General features: G+C 47.7%; 2 protein-coding genes across 2 annotated transcripts in view; both read right to left on the reverse strand.

The window, feature by feature from the left end:
• Positions 1 to 876: 876 nt before the first annotated feature.
• Positions 877 to 22,142, reverse strand: part of CAPN5 (calpain 5) — a 51,826-nt gene continuing 30,560 nt past the window's right edge. The window contains exons 3-13 of the mRNA XM_058859663.1: positions 20,817 to 20,948; positions 12,659 to 12,867; positions 12,038 to 12,230; positions 11,290 to 11,483; positions 10,553 to 10,630; positions 9,811 to 10,006; positions 8,599 to 8,721; positions 7,728 to 7,924; positions 7,174 to 7,295; positions 4,482 to 4,618; positions 877 to 4,161 (exon numbers count right to left, since the gene is read on the reverse strand). Coding sequence (XP_058715646.1) covers positions 3,979 to 4,161; positions 4,482 to 4,618; positions 7,174 to 7,295; positions 7,728 to 7,924; positions 8,599 to 8,721; positions 9,811 to 10,006; positions 10,553 to 10,630; positions 11,290 to 11,483; positions 12,038 to 12,230; positions 12,659 to 12,867; positions 20,817 to 20,948 — 1,764 coding nt within the window. The 3' untranslated portion in view covers positions 877 to 3,978. The remainder of the gene's footprint in view (positions 4,162 to 4,481; positions 4,619 to 7,173; positions 7,296 to 7,727; positions 7,925 to 8,598; positions 8,722 to 9,810; positions 10,007 to 10,552; positions 10,631 to 11,289; positions 11,484 to 12,037; positions 12,231 to 12,658; positions 12,868 to 20,816; positions 20,949 to 22,142) is intronic.
• Positions 17,454 to 20,941, reverse strand: OMP (olfactory marker protein). Its single transcript, XM_058859734.1, has 2 exons — positions 20,817 to 20,941; positions 17,454 to 18,153 (listed from the first exon to the last, which is right to left on the reverse strand). The coding sequence occupies exon 2, from the start codon at positions 18,106 to 18,108 to the stop codon at positions 17,629 to 17,631; it is 480 nt and encodes a 159-aa protein (XP_058715717.1). The 5' UTR covers positions 18,109 to 18,153; positions 20,817 to 20,941; the 3' UTR covers positions 17,454 to 17,628.

Here is a 22,142-nt window from a genome sequence, read left to right on the forward strand (position 1 = left end):
AGTGCCCAGCCAGGTCTACTGCTCAGGATATCCTCCAGGAGAGGATCAGGATGTTTGGGGGACTGAGGTGTTTGTGAGGTCTCCCCCTAAGAAAGGTCCTTGCAAGCTGTTTCAGTGGTGGAGGCAGAAGAGTAGGATGCTCATTCTCTAGGTATTATTTGGAGACACATCTTGTCCCAGAAGATGATCCCAGAAGTTGAAGAGTCTGGGAAGACACGTCCACTCCACAATAAAGGGGCTTTTTCCAGGTGTCTGCTCCAGGCTCTTAAAGGTGGCCTGCAGGAGCATACAGATCCTTCATGCTGCAAAGCCTTTGAGCACAGGCAGCTGGTGGAGGGAAGCTGAGATGGAAGCAAGATCCCAGTGCCAAAGCTTTGGGTCTGTGTGCTACAGCAGCAAGACTGGAGATTCCCAAGGGCAGAGCCAGGCTCTTCAAACGCTCCCCATGTGCATTGTGCAGGTTTGTTTTCTGAGGGAAAGCCACCCAAAATCCAATTCCTACTTCTACTTTGCCCATAAACTCTTCCCCCCCACTCTCAGTCCTTTTTTCAGCGATCTACAGAGCTCTTTTCCAAGTCAAGTGAAGCTCACAAAAACAAGCTCCCTGCACTGTGGTGAGTCTGGGGCATAGGATACAAAGGTTTATGGTCAGAGGAGGTTACTCATTCCCACCGTGGATTTTCCTAGTGAATGTGAGTATAACCTTGTGTGAAAGACTCATGCAGATCACCTTGCCTCAGTCTCAAAGTCTACAGAAAAAAGAATTTGAATGGAGTTTGGTGAGTCGAGCAAATTCAAAAGGCCCTGCAGAGCCACCTTGTGCCCATCAAAAGCATTCTGGAAGAACACAGCAATTCAAAAGCAAGGAGTCTGAATAAAATATACACAATTTATTTATTTATAGGAGGTTTACAGCTGTACAATGTTGGCTTTCTGTTTGGACCACTCTCTGATCTTGTGCAGCACGACACGTCACTGCCTTTGAAGATGACGACAAGTCACAGCCTGTTTTAACAGGCAGATGTCAAAAAGAAATGGGTTCCACAGAGTATAATGCCAGGCTGCTTGCAACCGTTGAAATGATTAACAAAAGAAATGTGAAATAAATCAGACACATGTCCTACCCCACTCATGAGGGACTGGAAAATGCTTTTCAGACCTGCCCTCCTCTCAAAAAAAATTTTTTAAAAAATCCCCAACCCCCCTGAATATTTCTGTTTACTTCATTCAAAGACAAAAGGCATCTACAATAGGAATGGCATTTCAATAATTCCCTCCCTCATCTGCTCTACAAATAAGAGAAAAAGAAGAGTAAGAAAGGTAATTTTTGTTCTTCCATTGGAAATGTAGGGGAAGAAGGCTCCTGCTCAAGCTTTTCCAAAACTTTCTTTTTTTCTTTAAAAAAAAAAGGACAAATATTACTGATATTAAGACAATTTGGTCCTGAAGTAGAGTGATTTATTTTTTTTCTAAGAAGCTATTAAAAAGCTGCCTTTCCTCTCTTTATGGCTTGATTCTCTGTAGGGAGGAAGGAGGCAGCCCATGGGTACCAGGGCACCACAACTCCTTGATGAGCTTTGGCACTGCTCCTTGGGGGATCACGGAGCCATTTGGCACATGACAGGGCACTCCTGGACAGATGTCTCTCCTGTGCTGATGCTATCCACAGCCTGATTTCCCGAGAAAACAAGACTAATGCAGGCAGTCTGGACACCTCCATCTGCTGATGATGGTGCAAAACTCCTGTCACATTCCTGTGATGCCAAATAGCTCATCCCCCTGCCAGGTGAGGTATCTCTGGGCATCCCTCTCACATATCACTCTGAACATAAGCCTGTAAAATCTTCTCCTGAGACCCAAATTATACCTTCTAACCCCACAATCCTGCTTCCATTTATTTTCAGTGATAAGTCTCATAAACCAAATTAGGATAAAATTATCTCTGAATTGATCTTCCTAAATTCAAGGATTTGCTTTGGCCTTGGGATCAAAAAGTTGCTTTACCTAACTAGGAACATTTAAGTCAATTCTGCAAGACACAGAACCAAATTTGGTCCCAGTGACGGCACCTGGAGTTGGGGGGTGCTCAGTGCAAGCCAGGAGTAATTGAGATCTGGAAAGAGCATCATGGGGACCACTGCTTTAAGTCCTGAGAAACAAGACCTAAGAACATAAGCAAATTTGGTAAAAAAGCAAACTCATAACTGCAGGACTGTGGAGACGAGGAAATAGGAAAAGCAGCCTTGAAAAATCAGTGCAGTTGCACTGTCTGATTCTGGTTGCACCAAGCACTGAGCTAGCAGGTACTTTGGGGAACACTTTACCATGTTTCAGACTTAGCAGACCTTTAGCTTTAAAAAAGCCCAAACATACTTGCAGGACCAACACAGATATTTAGTAGGACAAGCAGAAACCCTTTGCTATAGCAAAAGAAGGCTTTCCTGTTCACTTTTGTTGCAGGAAAAGGACTCCACTCAGGTCAAAATTTACCAAGATTCGAAGATTTTATCATATGTATTAATTTCCACTTGCATGCAGGTGACTGCAAAATATTTGCTTATAAAATCTGACAGAAAAATCCCTTAACTTGCACCACTTTAAAGGCACATGAATAAAAAAACCCAAACAACAGGAGAAAAAAAATGGTTTGAAACTTGTCCTAGCCAGCTGCTGGAAGGCCAGACAACGGATTGTTGTTTGGTTTATCCCAGATGGTTTATAAGAAGCCAGATTCTGCCACCCAGTGGAATAAGGAAGATTAACACAGTTTTCATGGAAATTGGGAGCAGACCATAGCCCTAGACACGTCCCCAAGGATGCATTTGGGTTGTGCTTGTGAGACTGGCTCTAGGACTGTGCAACTCATCCTCCACAACAAAAGACTGGAAATTAAAGGTGAGAGATGGACACTGGTATGAATTAAAAATTCCCAGCATTTTCAGGCTGCACTGGGAGCAGTGCTCCTCTAGTACAAGCTAAAATCCCACTATTTTTAAAAAGAATTTGAGAAAGCGAGGCACTGAGAAATGATGCACTGTAGGCAGCAGTACTGATGGACCCCAGGGAGCGAAGCTCCTCGTTCCTTGAACTTGACATTTTGGCCTTCAGAGGAACAAATCTTCTCTTACCTAAATACTGAACTGCTCCAGCAGACAACCCACCCCAGCTCCTGGGGTGAGCTCTTGGGATGGGGATGGCATGGAGACACGGAGACAGGAGGCACCACGGCAGTTCAGGAGGCACCCACAGGAGCCAGGTCCAGACTGATTCAGAAATTCAGCCCCAGAGAACAATTATCCCACCACAGCTGTTAACATCTTCCTATTTTTCAGAGTTGCATGGGGCTGAGCAAGACTTGGGTGGAGAAAGCTTGTCCCCAAAATGATGGAGCCTTTGTCCTTGTTGCCCCTGTGGATTTGGGCATTTCCTTGCAGTTGCAGCATGGAAATCCATACCCAAAAAACATCCAACAGGCCCTGATCTGTTTTTCCACTTCTCCTTTGCTGTGGTGCCTCCACAGATAAGCGATTACATGGCAATTTCAAGGGAGACAACTCCATGCACACTACTCTTAACTCAAGCAGACACACTGCAGATGCGCTGAAGCAGCTGGTGGGACCGTGGTAGCCACATGTGTGCGTGGTGGCACGTGTGTGTGCCAGCCTGTGTAAACAAACAGCCCCAGGGCATCGTGCTCTGGCTGTCAGGACACACAGTGTGCTCACAGTGGTCCCACAGCGCACGTGGCAGCCAGGGGGGCTGCAGAGGACGCCAGCAGAAGGATCATTGCGGTTCCCCAAAAAAGGCACCATTTTTTAACATTGAAAACACAAAATTGGCTCCTTGGAGTGGAATGCATGCATGGCTCATATACACTTTGCAGATGGTAGGTAGGTTCTGTGTGTCTCTATATATATTTATGTACGTGTGCATGTTCATATTCACATATGTGGCACCAGAAGAGTCATCCTTGAGTACTCAGACATTAGTGAGGATGTTACTGCTGAGCAGCATCACAGCAATGGTTCCAGGGAGGTCGTTTGACCTCCTGTTCCCCTTGTCCTGGAGGTGCAGCGTGTGCACCGACTGCCGGTCGCTGGGATCCCCCGTGAGCACCACTTGGCCCAAGAACTCGTCACTTATCAAGTTGTGGTTCCAGATCTGCAGAAACAAAACAGGGATGAGGGCAGCTCCTTCAGGGATGTGGCCAACTTTCATGACCTAGAGCGAAGGGGTCACTGGGGACATGCCCTGAGCTGGAGCCAGGGAAGTGGTGAGGTCTGGGGGTGTCACTCTGGTAGTGAGAGGGGTGAAGGACATGCCTTTACCAGGTATCACCATGGTGGTGAGAGGTTGAGCTGCATTAACCAGTGATGCTCAGCCTGGGGAACAGATCTGCTGTGGACAGTGTGAGGAGAGGGCAGGGAGTCCAAGTGAGAGAAGGTCTCCATCCTTCAGCCCACTGCTTGCCTGCCAGGTACCTGAACAATGATGGGCTGTGCTGGCTTCTTGCGGTAGAAGAGCCCTTTCACATCGAATTCTGGTGATACCGTGTTCTTCTTCACCGGAGAACGAACCTTTTGTCCTTCACACTTGATGATCACGTAAGGGTCAGCTCCTGCGGAGAGAAAAGGGAATTTTTAGTTTGTTGTAACTTCTTAGAGCTGTAATTCCTTAGAGTTCTTTTCCAGGGGTGTCATGGAGTATTTGGCCTCCATAGCCCACCAGAAGAGATGGATATCTGCCAAAGGGTTTGTCACACCCCAGATGACGTCCATGGAGCTCAGCTGTTTGGTTCAGGTTGAATTCTATTAGGTGACATTGTTTCTGGGCAGCAGGTGCTCAAGGACTGCTAGGAAGCTGGGGAATGGTCTGGATGGAGCACAAATCTGTTAAGGAGCAGGCTGAATGAGCTGGGGGGGTCAGCCTGAAGGAAAGAAGGCTTGGGGGGACCTGTCACTCTCTACAACTCCCTGAATGGAGGATGTAATGAGGTAGGGGTTAGTCCCTTCTCCCAGGAAACAAGCAACAGGATGAGAAGAAAGGGCCTCAAATTGCACCATGGCAGGTTTAGACTGGATATTAGGAAAAACTAATTCATCTAAAGGGTTATCAAGCACTGGAACAGGCTGTCCAGGGCAGTGGCACAGTCACCATCCCTGGAGGAAATTAAAAGATGTGTAGATGTGGCACTTGGGAACATGATTTAATGGTGGACTTTGCAGTGTTAAGGGTTGGACTCAATGATCTTAGAAGGCTTTTCCAACTGAAACAATTCTATGATTCTATGAAAGGGCTGCCTCTCTTGTCTCCATATTCTACAGGAACACTCCTTCATCACCCCAAACCCTTCTGACTATTGCAGTACATGTTCCATGGAGGACATCATCCTACTCAACCCTCCTTTCAGCATTTGCTCTCCTAGAGGCAGGCAGAAATAAAACCATGGAGAAGAGAAAGAGGCTCACACAAGGAAACACAAGATGGAGGATAAAATTACCAAGTTCACATACAACCAGCCCACAGCTGGAGGGGACCTGAGCTTCCAGGAAAAGGAAAGAGTCCCTCCTTAGTGAATACTTTCATCTTGCCAAACAAGTGCTTGTTTTGGGAATTTCAGTAGAGAAAGAGCTATTGCTATGGAAATTTAACTGCCAGAATACATTTTCTTACCATGACCTTTAGTGGCTATGATGGAAACACAGATCAGTTGGATGAGTTTTCTTGTCCAGTGGAAATGAGGATGAATAAACAAGCCCCTTATGAGGGCCAGGGCTTGCCAGACCACCTCTTTGCTAGCTTTCTGTTTGCAAGGACCTGGCTCCCCTGGTGAGACACAGCTGCTGGATTGCACAGCTGTTTTTCCAAATTACCTTGTCTTTTGGGATGTCCCAATAAATCCTCAGATTCCATCAACCACAGCCAAATTCCTATCTGTAAATCACTATTTCCGAATTAGTATATAAGGCCTGGCCTGGGATGCATGAGAGATGCCACTGCACTGGAAAACACCAAACTCACTGATGGTGGTGGGAGCTGAACAGCTGGAAAACAGCTGGAAGAAAGCAATTCCCAAGGAGTTTTTGTGTTTTATGACTCCAGAATCCACACATCTTCTTTTCTGAGGGAAAGATAAACCTCCTTGTTTCTGTGAACAGTTCAGAGACCTTTGGCTACAGATTTTCCTGCATTGCTACAGGTGCATTGACCTGTTGTGAATAACACAAGAAAAAAACACTTGTCTAGGGGTTAAATTCCCTGCCCAAACACCAGATAGGGTATAAGGACTCCCTTTGTGGCATGTGATAAATAAGCACATTTGACTAGTCTTTGCTTAGAAAAGATCCCGCCTGTTACTTTTAGGGATATAGTGATAGGCAGCCCTGATAATAATTATTGGGTGGAAAAAAACCCCTGTAATTTTAATTGGATTTTATTTAGATTTTTTAATTTTTCAATTTCTTTATTTAAAATTCAGCTTGAAAGTGAAAGTGTCGGGCTAAATCTTTCCACAAATACCATACATCCTTGACTCAGGAAATGGGGGAGATTTCCTATTTCCATGGTGGAAAGACATTTGCTTCTCTAATCGCAACCTCTAGACCTTTCATCCCAACTTCAGCAATCTCCTAGCACAAGCCATCACTACCACTGGGCTTCTTGGTCCAGAGGCAGACAGAACATGGGGCTCTTGCCCTCAGGTCCTGCTGCTGTCTTCCATGCAGGAAAAGTGATGGATGTCAGAATTGATCTAGATCCACATCATCCTAAACTGAGCTAAATTTGGCATATCCTCTGCTGATAAGACATTTATCCAGCCTCCAGCGATGAATACCACACATCAGGCTCTTTCTCTGTCATTCTTACAAAAAGGTTTTAAATACAATTCCTGACTTTTACAGCTATTCATACCTGTGAGGAAAGCTTGAGTTGTTACAGGACCTCTGCTAAGGGCTTTGGGAAACTTTTGTGAGGGTCTCAGATAACAGCCTAAATATAACAGCTCCTAGATCATGTCCACTGCAAGAAGTGAGTTTAGTTCTCCATGGACTTTCTCTTCCTCTGGTGTCCGAAGCAGATATATCTGAGGATATAAATTCCAGCCATGTCCCACTTCATAAACCACCTCCCAACTCCTCCAGGGCCAGACGACAGGCAGGGAAAGACCAGTACCTCCTTGGGAGTCCTGATTCTTGAGCCCAGCTGCAGCAAGGACATGGATCTGGGATACTACTTGTGGGTAGCCACACATCCCACTCCAGCAGGTGTGTGGTGGCTCATCCAGTGTCAGCTCTCTGCAAGGAAAAACACGTGGCCTTTGAGAGGTGCCCAGTCTTATCCCAAAGAGTTTGCTCCGGCACGATGAGGAGCTGTACAGGCAATTCCTTTAAGAGCTGGACTCAATGATCTTTGAATGATCCTTGTGGATCCCTTCCAACTCAGAATATTCTGTGATTTTGTGACTATGCACTGTCCACTGTCAGACTCTGTTCCCCACTCCAAGCTCCTCAACCTGGGTTTGGGATACTCTCCCATGTTATGCTTAGAAGCAGAGTGGGAGCTTCTCTGCATGTCTGTGGGGAGACCTGTAAAGATGTCCTGTCTCTTGACCACCCTTAACAGAAAGCCAAAGAGCAGGCAAGGCTATGACCACTCAGGAAAACCACAAATCAAAAGGGCTGTCTCCAAAGAGCCAATTCCTCCCCATCCCTGCTCGTGCTCCTTACCGGCAATCTGAAGGCACATCTGTGAAAATCCTGAGAAGGAACTCGCCTTCATGACCAGGGTCAAAAGTGGTGGGGATGATGACGTAGCGGCCTTCCTTCAGGTCTGTCCTCAGAAAGACGCTGCGGGAGTTGATGTAGATGGAGCTGGCCACCTTCTGCTGCAGGGTGTGCATTCGGTAGTTCCTATTCAACTCCACCTGGGCAGAGACCACAGTGGGATGGTCAGTGGATTGTCACTGGCTGAAAAGGTACTGGTATCCACCAGGGGGCAGGGGGGGAAAGACTGCAAGAGTTGAGTCTACAGTGCCAGGACACCTGGAGTTAAGAGAACCAGCAAAACAGTCCCAACTGTGCTGGGTGGAAAAGAAGTGTGTTTGTATCTTTCCCAACTCTTGACTCAGGGATACGTCTCTTGCATCCCAGCTTAACACTGCAGACCCAGAAAACAACACATAAGGATTAGTCTAACAGATTTCAACATTTGGAGAGAAAAGACTGATCATTGCTTTTAGCAAGAACTGCATGGAATCATAGAATAGTTCCAGTTGGAAGGGAACTTCAAGATTATCTGGTTTCAATTCCCTGTCATGGGCAGGGACACTAGAACAGGTTACTCAAAGCCATATCCAGCCTGGCCTTGAAGATTTCCAGGGATGGGGCATCCACAGCTTTTCTGGGCAACCTGTTGTCCATGCTGTCCCCTTTGATATCCCTCTTCCTCTCTTGAGGAGGGCAGGCTGTGCTGGAGGCACCCCAGAAGCACCCAGATAATGCTTAAATGAACAATATGGCCATGCAGGACTGATGTACTACTCCACAACCAACAAATTTACAGTGGCATTCAGGCCAACATGCAGGAACCCCAGACTACCTTATGGATATCAAAGCCTATGGCCAAGTTCTCTCCTTTGCCCTCTTTGCGGCTGGTTCTTTTGGGCTTCTGCTGGATGGAAATCAGCACTTCATCTTCTGCCTTCTTCACATCAAACACATACTAGAAGCAAAGAAAGGAAGGTAAGGGAAATATTTATTAATACAGGATCCCTGGGCTTGGGTGGGGGTGGATTTAGCAGATCTAACATCAGCTTCTCCCAATCCATCTCCATGCAGGGACAGCCTGACTTCAAAAGGCTAATAGAGAGCTGGAAGCTGGAAACAACTCTACCACATCCTTGATGACTACTCCTGCAATGGACCAGGCCATCCTTCAACTGCTTGTTAGATGAAGGACTCAAAAGGACCTGGCTTGTGATCATGAGAATCCCAGTTCAGAGCAGGACAAGACAACTGTAGAATGATTTATGTTAGAAAAGACCTCTAATATCATCCAGTCCAACCCTTAACCTAGCACTGCCAAGTCCACTGCTAAACCATGTCCCCAAGGGCCACATCCACATGCCTTTTGAATGCCTTCAGAAATGGTGACTGTACCACTGCTCTGGGCAGCCCCTCCTAATGTCTTCACCCTTCCAGTAAAGTTGTTTTCCCTAATGTTCAATCTAAACCTTCCCTGGCACAACTTGAGGGTTTTTTCTCTTGTCCTACCACTTGTTACCTGGGAGAAGAGACAACTCCCACCTGGATATGATCCCCTTTCAGGGTGTTGCAGAGAACCATAAGGTCCCCCGAGCCTCCTTTTCTCTAAAAAAGTTTGTTCCAGGAGAGGAACTTCAAGCTAGAAGGAAATAGCTCTATGGGCTACACCTGTCCTGGTAAATTTAACAGCGTCAAAGTTTGGGCAGAAAAACTGGAATCCGGTCATTCAGATGTCCAGATTGTTGGAAATGACTCCTGGCCCTGTTTGACTGGAACCAACCAACAATTCTACCCTGTGGCACAGTTTGTTTTTGTCTCGTTCCAAGATGCTCTACACTAAGCACTTGGATGCCGTCTCCTTGATAAGAGGGATAATGTTAATAGAGTTGGCCTCAATGCTGGTCATCTTGTGCCAGAGAATTGCCATAAGCTCAAATAATCTGTTAGAGGTCTGGAAGCCATTTCAGCCTTCTAGGTCCCTGTAGGAGAGTTAAACACTTGAAAGCACACGTGAAGGCTCCAGAAGGCCCTCTGCTCCATTACTCACTTGAGGGTTCTGCAGAAAAGTGTCCTTGTGGTTGATGCAGCCTCCAGAGCGGTTTTTCAAGGGGTCACTGCTTCTGGTCCATGCCCCGTGTAGCACTGCCTCCTCCCAGGTCTTGTGGATGCTCAGGTAGGAGGTGTTGATCAGACGGCACTTGATGATGTCCGTGAAGTATTTGCAGAAATCTTCAAAGGTCATCCTGAGTCAGAAAAGGGCAGAACTGGGTTATGCTGCTTCTCTCCCTGCAAAGGTACACTGCAGGGATTTTCTTAATCGCCTGTTAGAGTGTGGGTTGTCTCTGGTGGCTGATGAATAACAAAACTTGTTCATCAAATATCTACAAAAGAGATGGAGATACCTTTCTCTATGCCTGCAGTAAATACTTATTGAGTTTAAACAGATCTCTCTGTTTTGGAGAGGGAGAAGCAGCACAGTGCCCCTTTCTCCACACAAGGGTAAATGTACTGAAATATTCCTCCTGAGGCTGTGAAGTTCAGAACATTTATGACATGTTCTCAGTACCCTGGTGAAATGGTTTGGCCCCCAAGTGATGCAGAGCACACCTTGCAACTCCAGAGTCATGGCCATCAAAAGCTAACACCCATGGGCTAAAGGAGGGAACTTCACTAGAGATCCTATGGCTTGGAAGCCTGTTTTCTCTGGATAGCTGTACACATGGAGAAGATGTACATGCTACATGGGGTGGGAGGATAATGTGCCTGTGACAAACCCAGGAGGGACTCACCAGAACTCTCCATCATCTTCCACTGTCATTCCCATCTTCTCTCTCTCACTTTTACTCACTTTCTGCCACTCCTCAGAGCTGTGGGAAGAGAACAGCATCATTACACAGAGGTAAGAGACACACAAGAGTTCAAGGCACAAGGACTGTACAAAGCCAGACCCCATGCTGCTCCGTTTAGGTCATCTGACAAACATGGGGGAAGTGCAGCACGGCTTGGAACTTCAACTTCCCCCCTGACCAGTGGAACTGAATCCAGTCTGGCAAGGTTTTGTTTGGCCATATAATCACAGCCCTATCCATAAAGATAACAAAATTGACTCTGGTCAAAAAGGCTTTGGTTGCACCAGCCTTTGGTGCCTCATCTCATCTCATCCACAGCCATCACAGCAGTCGGTGGTGGCAGAGGCTGGTTGTGTTGGGTGCTCATTTTGCTGGAATAAGACTGGGAGCACAAAGGTGACCTATGAACATCCCTCACCAGTATGAATGAACATGGAATTACAGAATCACAGAATGGTTTGGGTTGGAAAGGACCTTAAATATAATCTCATTCTGACTCCTCTGCTATGAGTAGGGGAACCTTCCACTAGACCAGGTCGCTCAAAGCCCCATCCAACTTCGCCTTGAACACTTCCAGGGATAGGGCATCCACAGCTTCTCTGAGGAACTGTGCCAGTCCCTCACCACCCTCACAGGGAAGAAGTTCCCACTGAAACAAGCTGTCCATCCCAACTCACGTGTCACTCCAAGGGCCGTTCCACTCCCGCTCGCCCCACGGGTTGCGCATGCGGATCATGTCCAGCTTCTCTGACTTGAAGAAAGATAGAAGGCCATGGCCCAGACGGACCTTCCGCACGTCCGTCACCGCGTACGCGTGGCCCTTCACCAGTCCGCAGGCCAGGCGAGCCTCCATGTCAGCTGCTGATGTGGCCTGGCAGGGGGACACAGACAGTGCTCAGACCAGGGGGACATGACCACCTCTGCAGGGGCTGGGAAAGAAAGCAACTCAGATTTCCCTGCAGGTTTCTTTAAGCAGAAACATCAACAGAGCATCAACAGTCAGGGAGAGAGCCAGCTGGCATGTCTCAGATGCCATTTTATGTGCTGGATCCCTCCTTTTCTTCACATGCTTCATGAAGTCTCTGAACTCCCATACTGGCAACTGATAAAGCTCATCCTAATGGTTATACTGGAAGGTTTGGCAACTAACATTTATAAAGATACTCAGATGCAGACACCAAAACACCTTCTCTGAAGTGGATCCCCTCATAGCATTTAAAGGGATGAATCTGCACTCTTGGACATAGCAACAAGAAATAAAGAGGGTTGACACTCAGGATTCACTCCTTTTGCTATCATCAAGAAGTCAGAACCCTTGGCCACAATTTATTTCATCTAATTTAGAAGTTTATGACTGTGTAAGACAACTGCATCCTAAAGCACCAATTCCCGTGGGACCGTGACCACACTGGTAATGTCGCTTACCTTGATGGAGCAGCTGATGAGGCCTCCCCTGTTGTGCACCTTCAACACGCGCTCAAAGAGGAGGTTTCGCTTGGCTTCATCAGCGATGTAGTCCCCTTCGGTCAGGTCGATAGGTTCAGAGACCCCACCGGTGAAATCCACCAGGGCATCAGCTGTGTTGCCTCCATCCAGGGCCTCATAACAGCCTGACAACCTGAAAGAGGGTGACAGTGATGGCACAACACTAGCCTGACCTTTTAAGGGATTGGGGGCGATTCTTGGGGCAGCCTCAAGAATGGAGATGTGTAGTTGAACTTCAAGTGAGAGAGGACAGCAAATTAGGGTGAAAAAATAGGACTCTCATTCCTTGCTGCACTCTTGCTGTCATAGGACCAAAGTAAAAGGAATTTGAAATCTCTAGAATAGGTGTAATTTAAAGAAACATTGAAAGGTATTTTGCTTTGAGGGTAAATTAGGGCTAGTGTAGGGTTTTTTTCTTTGTGTTTTTCTGTTTTAGTTATGTACTACTCTTCTGCAGGAAAGATGTTGTTTCCACTGCTGCAAACCAGCTGGTGAATGAACAGAGGGGAAAAACAGAGTGCCCAAGGTCCCACTTTATCCTACACCTGCCTGGGTACCTACTTGGCATAAGCTTTCTCCACCAAGGCACACCAGAACTCATTCCTGGAGTTGGAGTGGCAGTAGATGAGCTGATTGTGGAGTGTGGGCAGGCGGTCATCGATCACCACATCCAGCCACTGACCAAAACGCCAGAACTGGAAGTGGAAGATCCCCACATAGCTCTCAGGTTTCTCAGGGTTCCACTCCTGCTCCTTCCAGTCTGGGATGACCTGCAAAAGAAGAGGCACATAAGTTCAAATTATTTTTTTTTTTTCCCAGGATTGACTCTCATCCTGGAACTAATGCAGACAATATCAAAGACAAGGAAGACTGTGAGGGGGATGGACTTCCTTACAGTCTGCTGGGGCCAGATTTTCAACCTGGTTCTGCCAATGCAGACTAGATTAACATGTACTGGAGTACCTTAGACTTCAGTGTCCCTTGGAAGGTGGAGTTAAAGACCTTTGTCCTCTTTCTTATAACCCTACCCTGGACATCTGCTGCCATCTACTTCTGTAGATAGGCTATTGGAGCAGATGAGTTCTTTGTCTAACCAGGGATGGTTATTTTTATGACCACGGTTTTTGTTTTTTTAGTGTCAGCAGGGTACCACTGAAAAAGGGCACCTTCTTTGATTCTCCTACTTGGTTCTGGTGCGCCCTGACTAGCCCAAGAGCAAGTGTGGTATTCCCCTACCTGGTGCCAATTAACAGGCAGCAGATACTCTGCATGAACCTACTAAAAGTGGGAAAAGCAAGGATCCCCATTCCCTCAAGGTTACCATTCTTCCCTGTCAAGAGCTACCACATTCACTCAGGCAAGCACAGGGAGGTGATTGGATGAAAGATGGAAAAGAAGGTCTGAGTTGAAAGAAACCATAGCACAGCTGAGAGGCTGCTGAGAAGCCTCTGGGGAAGCACAGGTTTGGTGTCACTGCCAGCAGGACAGGCACAGGCAAAGGGGAACTGCAAAAATCCACAGCCTGTCATGGCTGCAGGCACCACCAGCTCCGCTTTGGATAGAAAATTCACCCAACAGCTGGGACAGAAATGAGCACAGCTAGGCACAGATGCTACATGTAGGGGGATCTGCATCTTGTTTAGAGCCAGGACAAAGAGGCACACAGCAAGGAACTACCCCAGCACAGTTTAGATTTGTTGAGGGTGGAGGCAATGTGGTTTTACAGCATGGCTGGGGCAGGCTGTGAGGCCACGTGTAGTTACTGCAGTTGTTGGCTGACAAGTTCTGACTCACACAGCAGCAGTAATGTGACTGCCTGGCCACACCCCTGCTACTCACTTACCTGCTCCCAAAGGATCATGAGCTCAGTGATAGAAAACCCCCAAGGTGTCCATGCAGGCACGCATTGTGTTCCAATACACCAAATAATCACTTTCCTGTGGAGAGCTGAGTGCTTTGGGGTGGGATAGGAGAGGACACAACTACATTGCTTGGAAAGAGCCTCTTCAAGAAGTCACAGGACATGGTGAAACCACCTGTACTGTGCTTTGGGTCATTGTCCATTGTCCAGCTGACAGAGCTGGGTTTTGGTTTTGTTTTTTTTTGTCTGCTGTCACAAAGCAGGAATTGTGCAGAGAGAATTCCCTCTGAAGAACCCCTGGACTCCTTAGCTACCAGCAATGATCCAGCCCAGGGCTCTTATTGCTCCTACACTGCAATATTAATGATGGCATCAGCCCTGCAAGCTCACAGGCACTCTTGAGTCATCTGGATCAATAGAAGCAGAGCAGACAAAGCCATGAAAAAGAGCAACATTTGGAGGGTTTGGTGTTTTATAGAAGTGCTAACAGCTATGTCCCAGAGTCCTCTCTGGAGACTGCCAGGAAAGGTCAGCCAGCCCTCCATCAGTGCCCATTGATTCCCTCCTGACTGGAGCTCATCCTAATGAATTGTCACAGAGGACCATCGTGATAATCAACTCGCTATTAATGTGGGCTTAGAAATGATCCCAGCATTGATTAGAGGCAGCTCGTCAGCCAGAGCCGGTAGTGACAGCTTCCAGCTGGCTGGGTCTGAGACTTGCTCCTACTGTCACTGGTGGTGAGACATACAGGTCCCCACCATCCTCCTCCAGTTCTTCACCTGGGGACAGCTCTGGGAGCACCCTCCACCACTGAAGGCAGCAAAAATGGTCAGCTTTCATCCAGAGCAGGGTCCAGGAGCAAGGAGTGGTCATATTTCTACACTGACCCACAAGGAAATGAGAGGAGTCTGATCTCCACAGGTGCTCCCTGCTGGAGAGTATCCCATGGACCACCCATCTCAGGATCCCAACAAGTCCTGCACTCGGCTGTGTGACACTGGGGCAGTGGAAACCATGCTCTTCTCCTTCACCCAGATGTGCTGCTTTTTCCTTCGGGGCTCACGAAATCTGGAGCTGCAACACCATTTAGTGTGACAAATTTACAGTGAAAGGGTTCAGAGACAGGTAAATTTGGAGCTCAGAAATACCAGGTTCACCTCCCTACACTTATTTAGGGCTTTTTTCAATTTTCTTAAGAGTGGCTAATTAAGAGAAAAGGTATCTGTGGTCCTGGAGAAAACGTCACTGATAAGGAGAAATTGGTACATGCCAAGTTCTCCAAGCCTGCTGGGAACTTGCCAGTTCAGGATAAGGAGAGAGGCATGCAGCTGTACCAATCTGCTGAACTGTGGTACAAACTGGGATGGAATTCCTCTGGGAGATGGGACAGGGTGGAGTATCTGAAAGTCTCCATGGGATGCTGGAACTGTGTAGGGATAGTTTCAGTGACTGGTAAAAAGAGGTTCAACTTCCCTGCAGCAGAGAGAGATCACACTGGTCCCCTCACCTCCCTCCCCAGTTCTGAAGGAGACAAGGATCCACCTGAAAATCATTTCCCCTTCTATGCCCAGCTTCAAGACGCTCTTGACCACAAAAGACCCACTCAATACTCCATGAAGTCTTTCACACCAAGAGAGAAGAAACTAAATGCTCATCTTACATTTTACAGGAAGTTGAACGGGGTTCAAGAATACCAATATTGAGTTGAAATTTGGTGCTTTACTGCATGCAGGACTAGGGCAGCTTCCAAAGGGAGCATGAAGAAGACACAAACAGCCTCAGTCCTTCAGGGGGAACCCATTGTCTAGGCTTTTATTTACTGTGGTACACCAATACCCAGTGAGATATCTGCAGCAAGAGCTCTACCCTAGCAACGTAGCAATGCCATATTGTGAGACTTAGCATGCAAAAACCCCTCTGGATGTTGCCAGTGGCTCCTGTTATTTGGTCTAAAGCAGTCTGTAGTCAGGAACTCTGCTCTGAGATGTACAAAGAGGGGTCTTCTATAGGAAAGTCTGCTAGGACCCTAGAGGTGTGTTTGGTCAAGCAGGGATGCATCCACTTTTCTCTCTACTCACCGAGTCCAGCACTTCTTGGGATCTAAACAAAGACTTCAACTTCTCTGGCATGGCTGTAGGATTTGGTGGTTGCTGGGCTTTGGTTTTGAGCAAGACTCAGAGCTCCCACCATCTCTCCAGCCAGTATCTGGTCTTCTGCCTTCTTTCTCCTCTCTGCCTGACATAACTTGTGCATATCATTTTATACACTATTGTTGGGCTGGGGAAGGCATAGGGTCTGCATCTCTGGACATTTTGGAGAAGAGGATGAACTCTTTTTGGGTCTGGTCTGCATAAGTCCACAGGCCCCAGGTACAAAGTCACCTTGCCCTGGCTTTCCCATCACTGCTTTCTCCTTACTCATCTTGGGAAGGTGTCAGGTTGCACCTCGAGGAGTACTCACACAAATTCGAGTGCAATCTGAGCAATGAACCAACTGTAATAATACTTAGCTCTTTCAAGGGACTTTTCTATCTGTGTGTCTCAAGAAGTTTCAGTGAAGTACCCTCCACTTTCTGGTGGAGGAAGAGAAAACATCCAAACGTAACAGTTTACTTTCAGTCATGGGACAAACTGGGCACAAAACTCTCCCCTGTTCCAATACTTATAAATGTACCATTCCCTTCTCCTCCCATGGTCACCCAGACACCCTTCCCTGTGTTTTAGAGGGCAGAACACACTGCTTTTTTAAGGATAGAAACAGCAGGGTCCTGCTCTGTGGCTTGCAAAGTGCTCTGCAGCCTCAAGGCTCTCTATAGACACTTCAGAGTAAATATTTTCATGTGTGCTTTAAGGACAGAACAAAGCACAACTTAGCTCTGCTGCAGAGGACTCCTTGCTGGCCCAGGCTGCTCTGAGCTGCTGGCTCTGCCAAAACACACACACCTGCTCCAACCCATCTTGGACCAACAAATTCCACCCTCCCCCCAGCAAGAAATGGTGGCAGTGGTCAGAAAAGGCTGGCCCAAGCTCCCCATTAGTCCAGTGGGTTTACAGTATCTGCAGAATACAGTGAGTCCAAGTGTTTGTACTTCAGCTTCACAGCAAGGTGGATTCTCCATGGGACTGCTCTTCAGAGACTCCAAGCAGCAGCAGCACAAGTCACCAGAGCCTGCAAGCACTCAGCACCTTGCAAGGAGAGGAACTCCATCACAAACAAGCCCTCCCTTTTTAACGGCTAGGATGGAAACTGGAAAGCAGGGCTCCCTCCAGGGGTCCCTGCTGTTTTCTGGTATGGCAATTACTTATTTTTCCAGTGGGTTTTTGGTGTGCAGTTGCTACAGTGAGAGGACTTAGGGCAGCCTTGTATTTCCAAGCCAGTAAGACTCTGTGTGAATCACTGATGAATTTACAAGGACACAGTCTTATACTCCGGGCAAATCCAGCGGCAAGTTCATGGTCCCCTTCTCCCCAGCATTTAGACAGAGGGCAGCACATCTGGGGAATATTTCAGAGGGCTAAGGGGCTCCAGAAGCACTGAGCTGTTCTCTGCTTTACCACAGTGCTGCCTCTAAAATAAAAAACCAACCCAAAAACCAGATGTAAAAATGGAACAAAGAACTGAACTGAAAGAAGCGTAGCTGGAGCGAGAAAAGCTGAGCAAGAGGGGATCAAGCTTTAAAAACAATGGAGCCTTTCAGCTGAGCTGGTTCGAGGCCACCAGTGAAAGTGAGGAGAAAATACATCACCTTGCGGATCTGGGCTAATTCTGCTATCCGCTCCCCAAATTCCTGGGCATCTGCCTCATTGCACTCCACCTCCTCAGCCCCTAGCCTCTTCCAGAAGATGCCCACCGGCTCCAGCAGCTGCCGGTTCATCAGGTGGGTGAGATCAGGGGTCCAGTGCTGGGAGGTGCCAGTCACCATGACCTTCCCAGGTCTCTCCAGCTGCACGTCCCAGCGGAGGAAGCGCAGTTTGTGCTGCTGGATGAAATCGACTCGGTAGATGTGCTCATTGGGACGCAGCAGCTTCTCGCCATCCTGGGGCCTTGCGTTGTTTTGCTGCAGGCTCTGGAACCGCAGCCGCATGCGCTGGGTGAGCTGCTCATCGCAGGTGAAGGGCAGCTCAAGCATCCCTGCCTCAGCTGCCATCAGCTTGGCTGCTCCTCTGCTCCGTCCTCAGCAGTGTGTGGCTCTCTAGCAGGACACGCAGGGGGAAAGATCAGACAGGCCCCTGGAGCTGGCGTCCCCTCTCTGCAGTCCCAGCAGTGCTAGGCAACCTGGGCCAGTGATGCAAAACACCTCTGGGGCTTTCCCCGAGTGCCCTCCCAACTCATTTGCAGATTCAGAACTGTTGGTGCTGCTGTGCACGATACTCTATAGGGAAGGGATGTCTGATGTCAGCCTCCCTGGCAACCTCGCTGGCAACCATGGCTCATTATTCCAAAACAAAGCCAGGGATGCCACCTTGGCAGGGATGAGTGGCAGTGTCTTTCTCTGAGTGTAGGTTCATGGCTAATTCAGGCCGGAATGAGACTCTGGAGGAGTCATTCAACTCACTCAACTACTGCTCAAAGCAGGACTTACTTCAGAGTTAAATCATGTTTCTCTGGGCTTCATCCAGTCCATCTTTGAGTATCTCCATGAACAGAGGTCCCACAGCCTCTCTGGGCCCTGTTCCAGTGTCTGACTGGGCTCATGCTGAAGATAAGCTGCAGCTTGTGCTGCTGTCCTTTGTCCTCTGTGCATCCCTGCAAGATCCTGGCTCCATCTTGTCCACACTCCCCTACCCAGGCTGGATGGGGCTCTGAGCAACAAGGTCCAGTGGCAGATGTTTCTGCCCATGGCAGAAGGGATGGAACTAGATGATCTTTAAAGGTTCCTTCCAAGTCAAACCATTCTATGATTCTATAGTTAAGTAGCTGCACACAGGAATGAGCTCCCCTTTTACCTTCTCTCCTCATGGATGCACAAACCCACTTTCCTCCTGACCATTTTGGTGGCCTTCATCAGGCTGTGCCATCCAGAAAAGGACATGAGGGTCCCAAGGGACAAATTGACTCTAAGTCAAGGAATTGCAAACTAACATGACCATTGTGTCCTTTTCTGGATGGAACAGCTGGTAGGAGTCAGACACCACACTGCTCCTACAGCAGCAAGTCAGCAACAGCATGCTGGCATGGCTTTGCTCTCCATTTTTATGTATTAATTTCTTTTCATAAAAATTAGACATGTCTGAAGGGTCACAGAAAGGGTGTTACGGAGCCAGATCATAAGCAAACACTTACAAGCTTTTAACATTATGCTATTAGCTAGAAAGTTTTCAAAAAGGCATTGTAACCAAGAAAATTTGGCTGTTGTTGTCATAACACAAGCTTTCAACATCTTTTGTGTCTCACCTTGTACCGATAAAGCTAATACTGAATAAAAAGCTCAAGTAGTGCCTATCTGCAGCCCTGTCCTGTTATTGATAAATAAAGATCCAACAGAGGCAGGTAAAAGAAAGCCTCTGAGAGTTAAATCAATGGAAAATGAGAAGTCACAAACACCCACAGCCAAATTGCCATGGGAGGAAAAGCAATGCCTGGCAAACTGAAATAATGAAGTGTCCAAAGGGACCCAGCCTCTGTTTGGTTGGCATTTCCCAGGGCAGAGCTGGAAGTGAATGTTGAAGAAGGATGACAACTTGACCACTCACCACTGGGGGATGTTGGTGAGGAACAAGCTAAACAACCCCATGTCACCCTTGTAACAAGAGCCACAGCAGTCACCACAGCAGCCATGGCAGGAAGCCTTATTGCTTATCTAGAGGGAAACACCATCTATCCTATTCAATCAAGAAAAACCTCGATTTTAACAAAAAGTGGGGATGCTGCAAGAAATCCCTGAGCTTGGTGTTCATGCTCACCACAGGAAGCAGAGACTGGAAGAACCACAGCACACAGAGCAGATGTAAAGCTGTGGTGCGGAGGAAACTGTCTCAGGCCCGTGGCTGTAGGAGGTTGTGGGTGAAGCTGGTGGTGCTGCCTGCACACACTGGCTGCCTTTTACATTAAAGTCTGGGAAAAGTTGCTCACTTGTTGGTCTCTTGCCCTGTGAAGATGCACAGCTGCAACAGAGTCTGAAGTCCCCCTGCCTTGGTTTTCACAGGGCTGACATCTTGCACAGCTGAGGCCATGGTGGAGATGGGCACAGACTTCCCAAGGATGTGGCACTGAGCACCTCCTTCCCTCTGTACCTCTCTGCTTGCTCCCCAGGTCTGCAGCCCCTTGCTCTGGTGCAGCTCCTTGGAGGCTTTCTGGCCCACAGTACATTCCCTTCGGACCCCCCACTTGAAGGAGCACTGCTACATGGTGCCATCCAGCCATGGGACATGCCAGGGATGGATGCTTTGGGCAAGCAGGAACTTGGGAGAGATGCCAACACCCTGAAATCAACCTACCTGTCCCAGTACTGGTGTCTCACTGCCAAGGTGGGAACACAGTAAATGGCGAAAGAGAAGGGAAACCATGGGGACTAGGGAAACAGGGCCAAATGCTGCAGCTGAGCATCCTGATTCTTCTTGTTAATTTTTACATTATTTTGGAATTCAAAGGGATCTGAAATTTGGGATGTGAAAAACAGGATGGGATTTGATTAACTTGGTTAAGGAGAAACTGGCCAAAGGTTTGGCTGGAGTGTGGTGACTGCAGTCATGATGCCTAATGCCCTTTGCAAGTCAGTCTTTTAAGGGAGACTTTTTGCTCATTATCAGCTTTTCAGGACATCAGGCATCCCTGAGAACCAGTTTTTGACCTGGACAAACACAACACAAAGCCAAGGTGTTGACAGGCTCTCCCCTGGCATGGGGAACCACTTACCTTCTGCCACAGAGACTCCCGGGATGCCAGGGAGGAGCAGGCAGCCACGAACCAGCAGTTCCCGACCTGGCCCTGGTGTAAGTCATGGGAGCTGATCCCATCCACAAAGAGACGTGGATCATTGCAGATTTCCTGTGGGACAGGGGAAGAACAGACACACTGGGTCAGTGAGCAGATAGGGATAGCAGGAGCAGGGCTTCTTGGCAAAGGAAAGTCACTTCCTCTCTTCCTCATGTACTCTTCCCCATGTAAACCTGACCTGCAGCTTTCTGCTGGCCTTGCTCATCACGCTGGTGGCAAAAGGACCCTGTCCTGCCTTCTGCTCTCACCAGGACATGGGCAGCATCACAAGACCTACTCCCTATTCTGACCCAGCACCAGTGCAGCTTTGTTATAATCATCCCTGTCAAAAATAGCATGCTTTCACACCATTACAGCCCTTCTAAGTCTCCTCTTTCAGATGCCTCTACTCCACAACTGTTTTACAAAGGGTGAGGGATCTGCTCTTCCACATCATAGCACAGTAGATAAAAAAAATTCAGTGAAGCAAAAGTTTTGTAGTTGGGCCAGAAGGATTAAATATTCATTCTGCCACTAAAACCAGGGTGGTGGATTGTGCACAGATACCATGAATGGAGAAACTTGGGTAGGAGGTAGCTGGGAGGTAAGCTCATCCCTCCACCCATGTACCAAGATCATCAGCTTTTCTCTGCCTGGCTCCTGCCAGGCTGCCCCCCTTGTTTCTCACTCCCACTTAGAGCCTGGCCAAGAAAGCATTTAAATAACAGAGGGTGTTGAGCAAGCTTCAGGTGACACACTGCTTTTTTAAAAATGTATTTTCTCCTGCTCAATTCAGTTTGTAAGTTCACATCCAGCTGGAGCCTGGGAGCAGACAGGACAGACAAGGAGCTGAAAGAACCTTTCCCCTTTGTTATTACATTTAATTTGAAAAGGAAAAAGGAAAAGCAGATTATCCTTCCCCCACACCTCACAGTTTTTCAGGCTGGTTGTACCCAGAAGAATATGCCCCCTCATCCTGACTTTGCATATGAGGACTTGTATTGCCTCTACTCATAGATTCCTGGAAGGGTTTGGGTTGGAAGGGACTGTAAAGATCATCTAGCTCCAAAACCCTGCACTCTAGGCAGAGACCCCACCCATTAGATTAGGTTGCCTAGGGCTCCATCACAGGGAGGAAAAGGAACCATAAGCACTTCCTGCTATTCCCACCTGGCCCAGCCAGCACCAAATACATCAAAATTAACCTGACACAAACTTGGGCCAGGATCAGGCCCAAGGAAAAGGACTAATCCCCTAATGCTGGTT

Source organism: Poecile atricapillus, chromosome 1 (assembly GCF_030490865.1).
Source record: "Poecile atricapillus isolate bPoeAtr1 chromosome 1, bPoeAtr1.hap1, whole genome shotgun sequence".
Classification (NCBI taxonomy): domain Eukaryota; kingdom Metazoa; phylum Chordata; class Aves; order Passeriformes; family Paridae; genus Poecile; species Poecile atricapillus.

What these genes read in the sequence shown, in the direction of transcription:
- OMP (XM_058859734.1), bottom strand. Translation starts at nt 18,108, where the DNA reads ATGGCAGCTGAGGCAGGGATGCTTGAGCTGCCCTTCACCTGCGATGAG.